A 15,157-nucleotide genomic window follows, 5' to 3' on the forward strand; every position below is an offset into this window, starting at 1 on the left:
TGGGCGGGCCCAGGTTAGTGTTTACCCTTTTTCTGCATTGCCGCAGAGGTTGGACTGTCTACTACAGTAATTACGGTAGGCTAGCCTGGTGATGTCTTGAAGTTTTTCATGAATAAGTCGAGAGCATGCTAACGAGTGCTTATGCTGCCAGGAACGTGTAAAAACTCACATACTTGCCTCTTCAACAGATTTAGGTAAATCAGATTGTATGCAAATCTGTTTGTAGGTAGTCTAGCAAGCTTACAGTCTGGAGAACGAGGCTGTCACGGCAGCACTACTTGTACCGGGGATATAAATATGAAAAGTTACCTCCCTCAATTCAGTCACATAGGAATACAACAGCTGTTCACAATTCCCTTGCTGTTTATCAGCAACATCAGTATTATCTTTCCCTCTCCACTTTTTTGTTACAGAAATAGAATTAATTTTTTTTTCCCATTTAAACTTTTAATGAAATAACCTCCAGCCAGGGGCAGCTTCAAGTCTTATTTGCTATACGGAGCTTCTGTGTTTTGCACCCAAAGGACATCAGAGCATTGCTGGAAACGATTGGGTGGGTGGGTGGGTGGGTGGGGGGGATTTTCTGATTGGTTAAAATACTCTCAACGATGGCCTCCATGAAATCGTCCATTCTGCATAGAAACTGACCTTTGGAGATGGATATCTTAGTTGTGTGAGCTCCTTATTTTCCAATTATTCACATGAATCATTAGTTTATCTCATTATCTTCATAATTGTATTTTAAAAATAGGTTCTCTTTTCTTTTAAGGGTTATTCCACGTGATTTCCGTTTATATTGTAGAATTGATGCATTGTTTGTAGGGAACTCCAATTACATAATTAGTCTGTGTTCGTTTATTATTGCACCAAATACACTTGCTGCACAGTATTTCACTTACATAACCTAGGAGAAACCCTCAGAATAGGCTACTGCATCAACCTAGATCTAGTGGAAACAGTAGTTGATAAATGTTTATGAGGTGCACTGTTTGCCAAGCCCTTCTTGAGCCAGATGATGACCATAATCAATGCCCCAGTTGCCTTGGGGTTGAACACTTAAGGCAGGGACTGACAGAGCTGGCATGCTTTAATTGCAGCTGCATGAGTCTGGCAACATGGTCGGCCAAGCTAGCCAATTCGAGAGTAAAATAAGCTCTCAATTGCCCTCTGCACAGAAGAACAGCGCTGTGTCTCCTAGTGCACACAAGCGCCACAGATATGAAATCACGGGACGCCCCCCCACTAGGGGCAAACGCAGGAAAGTAGATCCCCTGGCCCAAAAGTTTGATACTTTGGCCTCAGAGTTTGCAAAGATTAGGACCCTCCTACTTAATCTGCAACAAACTAGTGCACAGCCTGCTTGCGTACCCACTACAGCTTCTTTCTGAGGCATTGCCTCCAGTACTGTCACCGGCCTTTGAGATCTAGGAGGAAGACACCATCGCCACTGGGGCTTCAAAGAGCCTAGTTCTCAGTAGTAGGGGTGTGGAGGAGGGGGTAGAGGAGAGCTCTCACTTCTCTCATCCCAAATCCCAGGAGATGAGCCACAGCTTACTGATGGGCTCCAAGACTAGCCAGACATCAGTCAGGCCTGCTGTGAAGATGGCTCTAGCACGTCTGCAGTTGGATGCAGCACCAGCCCAGGTAACTCCTCAAAGTGCCTATTTCAAGAAGACCTCTCATTCTGCACTTTTCTGTCCCACCTTCAGCCCTGTATATCGAGGAGCTGCAGAGATGTTGGGCTGACTCCAGACATTTCTCTCATATCCCCAGTGACTGCAGAGCGTTAGCTAGCATGCAGCTGATCACAGCCTAGACCACATGCCCAGTATAGAGCCAGCTGTTGCGGTCACCTGATGAAGCACTTGGGCCCGATGCACACTGTCCCTGACCACAATGCTGTTTGACAGAGGATCTGACTGTAAGGCGCTACAACACAGAAGCTCATATTGGACACATTGGGAATTCTGTGTTTCATCTTAAACTTGCCCTGTCGCAGACATTTCAGACCTCTGAGGTCAACCCTTCTGTCCAGAGCCTGAGTGATGCCCCTTTGCAGACATTTGCCTATATGACCAGAGAGTTGGGTAGGCTAATGTCTTCGCTAACCCTTGCTTGGTGTCAGGTATGGCTGGCCCAGTCTCCGCTTCTGGAACCCTGCAGGAAAGCCCTCCACTCTCTTCCTGTCATTCCAGGACAGCTGTTTGGACCTGCTGCACAGCAAGCTCTGGATTGTAGCCTACAGGTTACACAGCCCAGACAACAGTTTGCCAGTCTGTGCCATGACCCACCCCAGACAGAGGCCCTCTGTGGCAATAAATATGGCTCAGACAATACCACAGCCGATAATGCAGCCAAGGGCACAATGCTCAGATAGGTTTCGACAGTCAACCCACACCAAGGCCCCTTGCTTGGTACAGCATGGCCAGTCTTCTGGCCTTTGCACCCCTCCAGGAAGGGGCAAGGGGGCAGATAATGACCAGCTCTCCTGCAGTCTGGTGTTTCATCAAGCAGCAGCTCAGGTGCTGGGAAGGCTTACATCAGACCCCTGGGTCGTGTCAACCCTGTCACAGGGTTACAGCATTCAATTCAGACATCGACCGCCAAGGTTCCGTGGGGTCAAAATGACCAGTCAGGGACTTGAACAAGGCTCTGGCCCTACACCAGGGAGGTCTTGACTCTCCTGGAGAAGGGTGCCATCAAGCCATTAGACAGTTGCTCACAGAACAGTGGATTCTATTCCACTTATTTTATTATCCCAAAAAAGGATGACAGACTTCACCCCATATTGGATTTGAGGCCTCTGAACAAGTACCTCAAGGTTTTCAAGTTCCATATGTTAAGAAGAGTGGATGTGTTGCAGGGCATCAGGCAGAACTGAAAGAAGCATACTTTCACGTTCCCATCATACCTCAGCAGAGGCGGTTCCTCCCTTTTTCCTTCAAGGGCAGGGCTTACCAGTTCCGTGTGCTCCCATTCGGAATCTCACTAGCACCAAGAGTCTTTACAATGTGTGTAGCAGCAGTGTTGTCCTCACTACAGACCAGAGAGATGCGCATTTTCCCCTACCTGGACAAATGGTTAATTTGTTCCCAGTCAAGGGTAAATGCTTTGAGGGAATCAGGCTCACTGATCGCCCATGTCACCAAGCTAGGGCTGACAATAAATCATGATAAGAGCTCCCTTATACCCAGTCAATGCACAGCGTTTCTTGGCATCCAGTTAGACTTGCAGCTTATGACTGCCACCCACTCTCCACGGCAGATTCACAACATCCTCCAGCTCATCAGTCACTTCAAGAGAGGCAGAGCGCTGGTCTTCAGATCATCTCTCAGACTGCTAGGCATGCTCACAGCAGCCTCATCTGTGATCCCTTTTAGGCCTTCTGTCATTGAGGCCTCTCCAGATTGGGCTGAACAATCTTTCTCTGCACCCCACTCAACACCAACGCAAGCTGGTCAGTCAGTGCCAGCTGCCCAAGATGCCTTCACCCATGGAGAAGGAAAACATCGCACCCAGGGTGTTCCTTTAGGGTCCATACCTTCCTGAAGAGAGGTTGGGGCCACAGATGCCCCCTAGCAGGGTGGGGAGCAGTGTGGCAATGCACAATGGTCAGAGACCAGAGGAGTCCTTGGCAGCAGGAACAACACAGAAATGTGTTCAATCTACAGGCTGTTCTGCTTGTCCTAAAACATTTCCTCCCAGTGCTAGTAGGGAAACGTCCTCATAAGGACTGACAACAAATCTATGATCTACCATATAAACCACCAAGGGAGCACCAGGTCCAAATAGTCCTTAAGGATAGCGCAACAGCTATTACTGGGGGCCCATACTCACCTATTGAGCCTGAGGGCAATACACTTTCCAGGCACTCTGAAGAGGGCAACAGATCACCAATCCCAGCAATGCCCCTATCCTGGGGAATGGAGGCTGTATCCCAAGGTGGTACAAGAGATTTGGCACAGATATGGCAAGGCGGAGGTGGATCTTTTAGCCTCACAGGCAACAACACACTGTCCCCTCTGGCATTGTGTGGGGGAAGCAACAAGCCCCTTGGGCCAAGAGGCACTGGCTCATGTGTGGCCAGACTGGCTACTGTACGCTTTCCCTCCACCATCATTAATACTGCCCACTCTAGACAGGATCCTCAGTGGGAATCACGAGGTGCATAACAGGGTAGATGGAATGACTGTTGGGTCCCATATTCTTGTGACATGCTTTCTTAAAGGTGTGCAAAGTCTAAGACTGCCTCAGAGGAACCCAGTAGCCTCTTGGGACTTGCCCTTTGTATTAAAGGCACTGTGTCAACCCCGATTTGAACCTCTAGAGAGGTTGGAATTTAAGTATTTGTCTATGAAGACAGCCTTTCTCTTAGCCATGGCTTCAGCCAGATGAGTAGGTGAGTTGCATGCCTCATCAGTGAGCCAAATGTGCCCAACATTGGAATCCTGGTGACACAGGGGTATAGCCTAACCCTTCCTTTCTCCAAAAGACCTTTTCATCTTCTTACACAAACCAGCCCCTCAGTCTGGCAGCTTTTGAGTCCCCAACTCAAGAGGTTGAGCAGGGGCAGAGTGCATACTTAGTGTGCCCAGTGCAAGCATTAAAGACTTGTATTCAAACCAATGCTGACTTCTGGCAGTCAGACTCACTGTTTGTCTGTCATACAGGGCATAGGCGAGGTCATGCCTTGTCCAAACAGCAGCTAAGGTGGATTGTCGAAGCTACCGTCGATGCCTATTGAGGTATTTCACGTGACACCCCGGTGTCCGCCATTTTGAACGTCAAGCTAGCTAATGTCAACAACAGTAGCTGGTATGTTACTGTAGCAATGTTTACGTTCAGTTATTTGGATGACTGTTAAAACCTTTCAGTCTCAAGTTTTTCCTTTACTGGATTTACTAGTTTACTGAGCTAGTGCGCGCCGGCCGCCGGCAGGCTAGCGCGCGCCGGCAGGCTAGTGCGCGCTAGCTCCCAGCTTGCCCGAGCGCGCTAGCTCAGTAAACTAGTAAATCCAGTAAAGGAAAAACTTGAGACTGAAAGGTTTTAACAGTCATCCAAATGACTGAATGTAAACATTGCTACAGTAACATACCAGCTATTATGTTGTTGACATTAGCTAGTGCTAACAGCTAGTTGCTAATACACTGCTACAACTACACCGACCCTAATAATACAGTTCTTGGTTATTGCCTGGTAACAGCAAATTTATAACGGGCCATGTCTCAACAGACTAAGAAGTTATTTCAATGACATTTAATAACATTTTGTTTATCCTGAGGACCGAAAGTAAATGAAAATGTGAACAAATCTTAGCTGTCAGTTAACAATCCTGGTGGAAGCAGGTAAACATCGTTCTCTAAGCCTGCTAACCTCAATTTTTGCAAATACCTCTCCCTCTGCTCGCCCTGTAAATGCCCTACGTCGCTGGATAGTGAAGGTGTTTTCTGCATCTCGCTCCTTTTTCTTTTATGTTTTTCGTTTGTCGCCTTCCTCGCATTCAAACTGATTCGAGCCGTGCCGTCCAAAATGGCAGCATCACATGACTTGGTCACGTGGGTGAAATACCTCAATAGGGGCAGTGGTCTCCCAATCCCTCATGTGAGGGGTCACTCAACAAGGAGTGTCTGTGCCACAGGCGGCCCTACGAGGGGTTCCTCTTTCACATATCTGTGCAGCTGCATCATGATCAACAACCTGCACATTTACAAGAGCCTATAGTGTTAATTTGGTCTCTCACGACCCAGTAGCAACAGCCATTCTTCCTACTCCTTCACAGCTCTCTTAAAGGAGCAAGTAGGTCTTCCTTGTGACCTTGTTGGTATTACTCATCCAGGTGCTTAAAGCACCGCCTCTGGCAGTCAGTAGAAATGAAATAGAATGATGGTTACATATGTAACCACAGTTCAATGAATTTCAGATGACTGCCAGAGCTCGGCAGTCATTCAGAATACTTGTGAGAAGATTGCCAAGAGGTCACTTCCTAGGCAAAAGTGACTTTAGTGCTGGGGCAAGGGGCATACATCACCCAAGTCACAGGTGACTTTGTTGATACAAGCATTCGACCTGCATGTACACATGATGGACATCCAGGTGCTTAAAGTATCAAGAGTAACTCAAAGCAAAGGTCAACAATATGAAGCAATTAAACATTACAAAAAATTACCATGTTTACATTGTTATTTCCCATTTAAAATATGCCCCATTGTCTATCAAAAAGCAGACTCAAAGCATTCCATATGTATGAGAACAAGTTACTTTAAGTTATAAATACTGAAACTTTGTATCTTTGAATGACTAATTTAGAAGTAAAATATGACAGCAACAATACAAGAATTGAATAAACAGCCTACTTTGAACGCGACCGCCTGCGATTGTCATGCCGACGTCGGCTCGGGCTGGGTGATGCTGAGGAGCCAGAGGAGCTGGAGGAACGTGATGAACTGGACGAGCCAGAGCGACTAGAGCCTGAAGAAGAGCTGGAGCCACTTGACGAACCTGAACTGGAACCAGAGCTGCTGCTGGAGCTGGAACTGGACCTAGACCTAAATTAAGAATACAAGGCACACCATGTGAGGGCAGGATGGATCAATCACTTTATTCATCCCCAGAAGGAAATTGGCCTATTACAGCAGCATCAAGTTAAAAGTATACTAAATAAGTAAGGAAGTTTATAAAACACACCCCTGTAAGGAATCAAGTTGTAACCAGACAAACTGCAAAGATCTGACCTGCTGCTGCTGCTCCCAGTGGAATTACTGCGTCGCTTGCGGTTCTTGTCTCTACCCCTCTCTTTCTCAGCACCTTCCTTCACCACAGCTTTATCTTTGCCCCTCTCTCGAGCTTTATCTTCCGACCGCTCCCTGCGTTTGGTAGGTGATGGAGCCCTGTGGAAATAAAATATTTTTCAATTAATGATGCATCATATTTTGATGTCAGGTTTTCAGATGTTTAGGACAAGAAAGACCTGCTTTAGAGTCACTTAAGCAAACACTCGGACAAACCAAAGAGTACAACCCCTCAACTCGGAATTCCAGCATGGCTGCACATTGGATCAGCAGTAAGCAAAATAAAACAGCTTACTTTTAACTGAGATGTGCTATACACACACACACACACACACACACACACGTATTTGTTTTAGATCAATCAACATACATTTCTTGTTAAATCTATAAACAGTGACTGTACATTTCACTGTTTTGAGGAGGAAAATATACATCACATCTGACTAACTCGTTACCAAAATGCACTTGTACAGAAAGAGATATAGTTGCTTTTTAACTACGTATTTCACAGACAACCGGCTGCACCGTGAATGTAATTGTTCACAAACTTGCCTATGTACTATGCATATTACTGGAAGATTCCACTAGAGGGCATACCAGAGAACTCAGACTGTATAGAACTTCTGGATTTGCAGGATATTTATAATTTACATGGCAACACTCGAAGAAACTAGTATTTGGTTATACTGCTTCTACACTGCCCCTATGGTTCACGTGCATACCAAATGCCAGCGCACCAAATGGACGCACGATATGCAAAGCAGCCATCATACACACACAAACATGGAGTGAAAAAGTAACTACATCACCACCCTAACAAACATTTTACAAAAATTGTGCCTCCATTTTTAACATGCAGTCACCTACAGATGGCATAAACCTTTCAATAGTGGCTAATGGAGTCTGCAGGTGCTTGACAAGGAAATACATTAAGGGTTGTTTTACAATCAGGGTACAAAGTTTGTGTCACAGGGGTCCAAAATTCAAATTGATTCGAACTGGTTCTTGTACCAGTTTTTAAGTGAAGGACAAGTTAAAGAACAGATTTCAGGTAATTTTTTGACACGTGTATGGTAGTTTTGTGTAATCTGCTATAAGATGAAGATTAAGTGTAGCTTTAAGCAGGGCTGGGAGAAACAAATTAAGTGATTCTCGGAAAGTACTTTTTTTTTGACAATTCAGAATCCACTACTTCCATAGTGCTTTTAAATATAAGGCTGTAAGCTTTGTGTTAGTTGTCTCTAACATTTATGTCCCAATATCTTGACCACATTTTAGGATGAAAATAATCATTTTAGATATGTTATTTTATATTGAAAAATTAGCTGTCTCGGAGAGGAAATTTTTTTGACACAATTACATACTAATTTGATCGAAATAGTCTGAAAACTGGCATTCAACATTAAAACTTAACTATGTTTCCAATGATATGGAACCAAATATTTGTTTTATGGTATAAAGAATGATTTAAGTGCATCCCTTTTGGAGCTACCTGTGGTCAAAAAAGCACTTTTTCTAAATGACACGAGTAATTTTGCTAAATAGAACATATATTGCCATACATTCACCAAAAATAACGTTATCACCAAATTTTTTTTTTTTTGCATGGTAAATAGAGCTATCACAGGGCTACAATAAACAACCAAGTTTATTTAGTCAAGCCTTTTGATATTGAAGATAATAAGTGTTAAATGTGATTTTTAGCTTGCGTACCCTGATTGTAAAACAACCCTTAAAATAACAGTAAAAGTATAGTTGCAATGACATCAGGAGTGTTACATTAGTACTTTGTTGCTCTGGTCTATATTTTATCTCAGGTCACCTGATAAAGGATTTGCTATGTAGGAGTATAAATGATCGGAATCAAAAGTTTAATACAACCTCATCTTTCCTGTTATAACATCGGCTTATTATGTTTTCAAGTTTCCTTTTGTTATCATTTCTATTCTGGAGATGACATGGTACAAAATCCGTCAGCTTGGGTGTCAGTTGAGGTTGCATTGGAATGTTGCTCAATACATTTCAGTCAATAATGCATGATCAGACTAAATCAAACTTATATGTGCACCCTTCATGTACCATGTTTACAATATGAAAATGGGATAAATCTTTTAATGTAAACACTGACAATGTGTAAGCATTCAAACAGCTTACAAATTTACCTTCAGATATCTGTAAGCAAAAACGTGCTTTATCAAACAAACATTTGTATGAATGTAATAAATACCAACTGTATAAAAAAAGGTAATCTTAAAGAAATAAATAAAAAAACTTTATACATGTGCTCTTGCCCTGACTGCATTGCCTGGAAAAGGTCCTAGAGGACAGTGGCCCTCATTTATCAACCAAGCATAGAAACCAGCACAGATCTGAATGCAGACATCATATGACTGGGCTCATTTGCGATTCATGAAATGTTCATCTCTCACCAGTGCAAGAACAATAGGATGCCGATATAATGTGGCAGCTAAAACCCATCATTTAAATAATTACACCTCTAAATCTTCTTAAGGCCAACCTTAAAAAAATTCTTTGTTGGCGGTAACCCGGCTGGGTATAAAAAGTCAAGAAACTTGCAGGTGAACCATACGTAGTTTGCTTGCTTGCTTAATTAATTAATTAAAAACTTTAAGGCCTGCCAAATGGCCCTTATCATATACCGTACCTGTATAGAGATCTTGCAGTCACGTGACCGGAAAGTACACAACCGCCATCTTGTCGGTCAAAAACACAGCTGAATACTGCTGCACTCGTGTACAGAATGGATCAATTTCAACCGACGGACTACATGGCTCATTTTTCTAATGAACAGATAACTAGATACATGTCTAAAATAAACGATCTACAGATTTGTGACCCTTATGGCTTTCCGGACGGAGTTTTCACGACCGGATTTTGAACTGCCAGCGGAATACCCGGACGTGTATAATTACCTCATATTAACTTTCCCTCGCTGTTCAGTGGTGAAGCACTGCGTGCTTATAAATCTCTGGACAGTTATCTCTACAGAAATTCAGGATTTGTCAGCAACTCAGATGTGGCATCTTATAAACAAGAATCCTCACTGGATGGGTAAGTCACTTAAGTATTGAGTATAGCACTGACCAGCTGATTATAAAATAGAATAAGGTAATTCCAAATCGTCCATCTTGTTTACATGGATCTGGCGTTGGAGAGGTAGAGGCTTAGCAGTGGAGATTTGAGTGGCTGTTTTCTGAGCTTAGTCAACAGGCCGGCTCTGCCTGCAGCCTCGCTTTTGCTTCTGCTCCCGGCGCCGCCTCCTTCGCTTTGCTTCCCCTAACAATCCACGGAGACCCCGCTGGTCTCGCTATCTCATCCGGAATGTTTTTTTTTTCTCGTCCGGAATGTTGTGCATGCGATGGAAATCGCTACAAACCGTCATTTTCTGCTGGAAACCAATGTCCAGTAAGTCCATACGGTTGTAGTGGATATTGAAGTCCGGTACAGACGAACAACACGCAAAAATACACACAAAAAACATAAAAAACGTGCACAGGTAGGGAGGGCTTGTAGCTGCAGCCGTTGTAGTAGAATTGTATATAGTAGGGTTTTCCAGAAGAAAAGGTAGAAGTAAAAGCAGAAGTAGAAGGCGGAATATGGCGTTTGACCGACAAGATGGAGTCTGTCACAATCTGGATCGGCTGTGACGTCACATGCAAGTGCTCCATTGACTGTTGCCAAAACCAATACATGTAGCACCTAGCAATTGGTCCATTTGACATGGTGAAAAGAAAGCTGCCGTCTCCTCAGTTGTTCAGCGTGTTTGCTAAAATGGCATCCTACGACCATGCCGACTGCAAGTTGTTTTTAATATCTAGAGCAGTGAATAACGACACTAAAATACGCAATAAAATGGTGCACGTTGATTGTTCTAAAACTTTCAAGAGTGTGTTCGTAGATGAGGATGCAGATCTAAGTCACGTACATGGTTTCGTTCGTACACATGATACAAGGGGGAACACGAAATCTAGTGCCGGTGCTGATGAACTAGAGGTTGACTTGACTCAAGTTTCACATTTAACTCTGTAGCTTGGATGCAATAACTGCTTCAGTATTACTTTTTGCAGATATTACAATGTCATGTTGTACGTTGTAAGTTTGTCACATTTGATACTTTAAAGTTATATATTTCTGTGTTAGACATTGATTTTTTTTCTGGTCCTATGTAGCGTTAGAAAGATTATTAAAAGTTGTTCAGTGCAGATCTATAGTTCTTGACATATTAAATGGAGGATTTGATTTAGATACCGAACTTTGTGTTGTGTGTCAAATGTTAATGACATTTTGATACTTAACATTAAAGTTATGAACTTGTTCTGTGTCAGATATTAAATTTTTCTAAAGCATTAGATTATTTGCATGTCAAATAAAATTATTTGCTGTAAAATTAATTACACTGTTGCAAGGCTTATAATATATGTAATGTATGGGTTTTTATATGGCCTGTCTGAAAAAATTCTCTCCACAAATACCCGGTGATCTTGAATGGGCAAAAAAAAAAAATTTCCTCCGTAAATATTCGGTGATCTTAAAGGAGCAAAAATTTTTTTTGCTGCCTACCTACTGGAATTCTTCATACCATGTTACCACCACCAAAGAATTTATTAAGGCTAGCCTAATTTAGAGGCCATACCCCCAGACTTTATGACATGGAGGGGCATAATACGGCCAAGAAGCGAACCCCCCCCCACACCGGTTTAACTAATTTTTATTTGGTAGCCTGAAAAGTAGTATCATAGGAAGTTAGAAAATGCAGTATGGAAAGAAATCACCACTGCAGTCAGTAGTGTTGCCACTGACAAACTCCAGCTGATGTTTTAATATTTAATGTAAACATCCATGATATGTATAGCCTTTATACTGTATATAATAGTCTAATATAATAGCTTATATCGCAGATCTTTACAGGTGAAGCAAAAGATGGTCAAATCTCAAACTTGCCAAAATTACACAGTTGTGAAGTATCTTTATTTCCTCAGTTTAATGCTGTTTCAAATCAATCAGTCAGAGCCAGGCACCAGTGGTGTTCAGCCTTCAGCTAGACAAACCAGCCCAGAGCCCCAGATTCAGGCAACAGCAAGCTCTGTGTGTGTGTCCCCTCCACCCCCTGCGCTACCACACCACCACCCTGAATGCTTTGGGACAGAAAAGGACTTGATAGCCATACATTACTCTCCACTTTAAATAAACAAATGAAAATTTGTATTAAAAAAAAAAAAAACTCTCCTCTTACAGATGTGTAGATGTCTAACAGAGCCAGATGTGCCACTGACAGGATTCAGTGATTGGCAAAGCTCTTTTTTAAATAGGTGACTGAATAAGCATCTATCACATTGCAAAATCAGTTAGTCTACGCATTGTTTTTAATTCCTTAATTTTATTTGTAATTGTCACCAGTAGCATAGACAATTAGGCTCTCTCAAAATGAAAGAAATATCTTGCACCAAAAGGTCTGTTAACTTCGTTAACTGTAAATAATTTGAAGATACCTATTTAGCCTATGTTAGGGATACATCACAGCCCTTGTAGGCCTTTACAAAATATAATATTTTGCCATACATATTTTAAGTGATATGTGGCTGTAAATGCTTAGATACCAGTCATAATATATAGTCTAATAATTCTCCATTCAGCCAGATTTAATTTGCTGCACCACACAGCTGAAGTTACTCAAAACTTGTGTACATGAGGAGAGACCTGACGTGAGGTTTGACTGTAGCTTTCGGTCATGTCCACATGGATAAATAAATATCGAGTTTTGTGTGGAAATGACCACATGTACAGTTTTCTGTTGGACATTCGTTTCATAAATGAGGGCCAATTTATGTGCACTTCCCCAACCACAGTTTAATAAATAACCCCCCCCCCAGTATTTTTTACTGAAATAAATCTTAAAAGTGCATATTCTTGACCAATTTTGTTTTTTTAATATGAAAGTATGTCCCTTTATACACTCATCCAGAAGGGTAATTTTGCACAAGGCCATCTGTCTACAGCAGAAAAAAATAAAAACAAAACGCATCTAGAAAAATCCCAAGGGAGTCTGGAGCCAGATTCATGACTTTACCTGCGGAAGCGCCAACAGGCTGCGCGAGCTTGCACAGTTTCAGTGCACAGCCTGTGTAGACCAAGTGCTCCCATTTCTCTCTCATTGTCCGGTCTTTTGGAAAACGATGAGTACTAATCCCATCAAGATTGGTGTTGCTACACCCTCCTACGATACATCTGTTAACCATTTTAATAATTACGTGATAATGTTGAAGAAATTTGCAGAAAACCACCAGGTCGTTTTCACATAAAACAAACTAGTGCCGACGTAGGATTCAGAGGGAGGCGTCCCACACGTGACGTCACAAAAATCAATGTTTCCCGGGGAATCCAAATGCCAAGTTTTTTCAGAGGCAGACCAATTCGCCTCAAATGGCTTGATTTCAACTGAATTTTTCTGGCATCACGCAAGGTAAAAAAAAAATTGCGCAAAAGGTAACAGATATTTGACCAAAGTTTAATATAAAATAGAATTACATTGATCTTGCTCCTGAATTTACCCATGATATGCACTTTAAAGTTACTTTTTACTTTTATTTCAGATTTTTACACAAGTAATTTTAATTTAAGTACAATTTCACAGTAGTAACAGGACTTTTAATTGAGTAAAATCATTTAGTACTCTTAACGCCGCTTGTTTTCTCCAATATCAGATCCACGTTTTTGGTGGGATGACCTGATACAAATATTAGGTATCAGTTTGGCATCATCTCTACTGCGATCCATTAGGAAACTTTTAAGAGAGATCTCTGAGGATTGCTGGATTTGGGTGTCAGATTAATGGTTCTACCCAAATTGGCCTGAAAATCTGATCTCAAATGTAGAATTTAGGCAGCATGTCATCAAAAGCTCATCATATTCAGAAATTCATATCAGAAACTGTCCTACCTAGCAAATAGCTTATTTTTGCACACCCCTTTTCTGGCAAGACGATTTACATTATCATAAGGTCACAGTAATAACGTAAAGGTTATGGGAAAGCTATGGCCTAATGGTTAGAGAAGCAGCTTTGGGACCAAAAGGTTGCTGGTTTGACCCCCTTGACCAGCAGGAATGGCTGAAGTGCCCTTGAGCAAGACACCTCACTGTCATACAGAAAATCTTTCCCGCCCCAATCCATCATATATTGTACAATAACTCACCTCTGTCTGACCGAGATCTCTGACCTCTCTGCTATACAGGCCTGTCTATAACCCTGGTCCTCCTGTAACTTTATACCATCAGAGCTTATTTATTTACAGTACTGCCATTAATCACTTTGCACCTTTAGAGTTTTTGGTTTTATTTATCTTCCTTTCAATACTGCCACTTTTGCACAGTTTTTATTTTCATTAATCAAAATTCTCGTTTTAGCACTATTAATGCATATTCACAGATGTGTATAATTTTTTCGTTACATTTTTATCTTTATATTCTATAGTCGGTTTGTTCTTGGGATTTTTTTTCGCATGTCTGATATGGATAAGAGCGCCTGCTAAATGCTATTAATGTAAACAACTTGCGTTTTGTTTTTTAAACGCGCTATGGTATGAGAATTTGATAACGCAGTACAAACTATTACAACACGAGTCGCAAAATCTGCCTCATAAACTAATTTATGATTTGTAACGCGTAACATAAGGAGAAATGTTACATCCGCGTTATTTAGCATTAGCGATACATGTTCACCACCTGGTCTGTCTACAGCTATGCTAAGCTAAGCCTGCCTCGCTTTTCCAAAAGCTTCAAAGGAAGTTAATTCAGCCAGCCAGTAACCAAAAACTATCCAGTTGGTTATTTACAAAGCTCATCGAACATAGGCTCAATCAATAATCTTCACCTAATTAATCCAACGAAACTGATGACGGTCTCAAATAAATGTATTCGCCCTTACTTGCTAACAGCGTTGCATGGTTGACCACTTTTCATTCATTCACAAAGGAGTTATCCAAAGCAGTATAGACCTAGACTAAGCTATACTTCATTATGCTCCTACTTTGATATACACACTATGAATGCAAGATTGTGTTTAAATATGTCAATTTCAGTCTTGCAAACCATTAGCTTGCCTAAACAACGAGCTAGTCAACTAATTCGCGCGACAAATGTCAGAACTATAATAATAAATCGTATCGTTTAGCTCATTTATATTTACGCAATACTAACAATCTGAAATAAATATTAACGTAACACAGAGAAGCAACTGTTTATTTCAATGTTTAAAGATATTAACTAGTCTAAATTTGAACTCACATCTTCTTGAAGTGCAACACGTCCGACCGCTGAACCCAGTGTCGCCTTTTGTTGGCGTAAGCAACGCG

General features: G+C 41.9%; 1 protein-coding gene across 1 annotated transcript in view; it reads right to left on the minus strand.

Moving 5' to 3' along the window:
• LOC132869210 (RNA-binding protein with serine-rich domain 1) overlaps nucleotides 1-15,140 on the minus strand; it is a 46,376-nt gene extending 31,236 nt beyond the window's left edge. Inside the window, exons 1-3 of the mRNA XM_060902543.1 lie at nucleotides 15,090-15,140; nucleotides 6,732-6,887; nucleotides 6,354-6,545 (exon numbers count right to left, since the gene is read on the minus strand). Of these exons, the coding sequence (XP_060758526.1) occupies nucleotides 6,354-6,545; nucleotides 6,732-6,887; nucleotides 15,090-15,091 (350 nt within the window). The 5' untranslated portion in view covers nucleotides 15,092-15,140. The remainder of the gene's footprint in view (nucleotides 1-6,353; nucleotides 6,546-6,731; nucleotides 6,888-15,089) is intronic.
• Nucleotides 15,141-15,157: the final 17 nt, after the last annotated feature.

The sequence above is a fragment of the Neoarius graeffei genome, chromosome 20 (assembly GCF_027579695.1).
Source record: "Neoarius graeffei isolate fNeoGra1 chromosome 20, fNeoGra1.pri, whole genome shotgun sequence".
Taxonomy (NCBI): domain Eukaryota; kingdom Metazoa; phylum Chordata; class Actinopteri; order Siluriformes; family Ariidae; genus Neoarius; species Neoarius graeffei.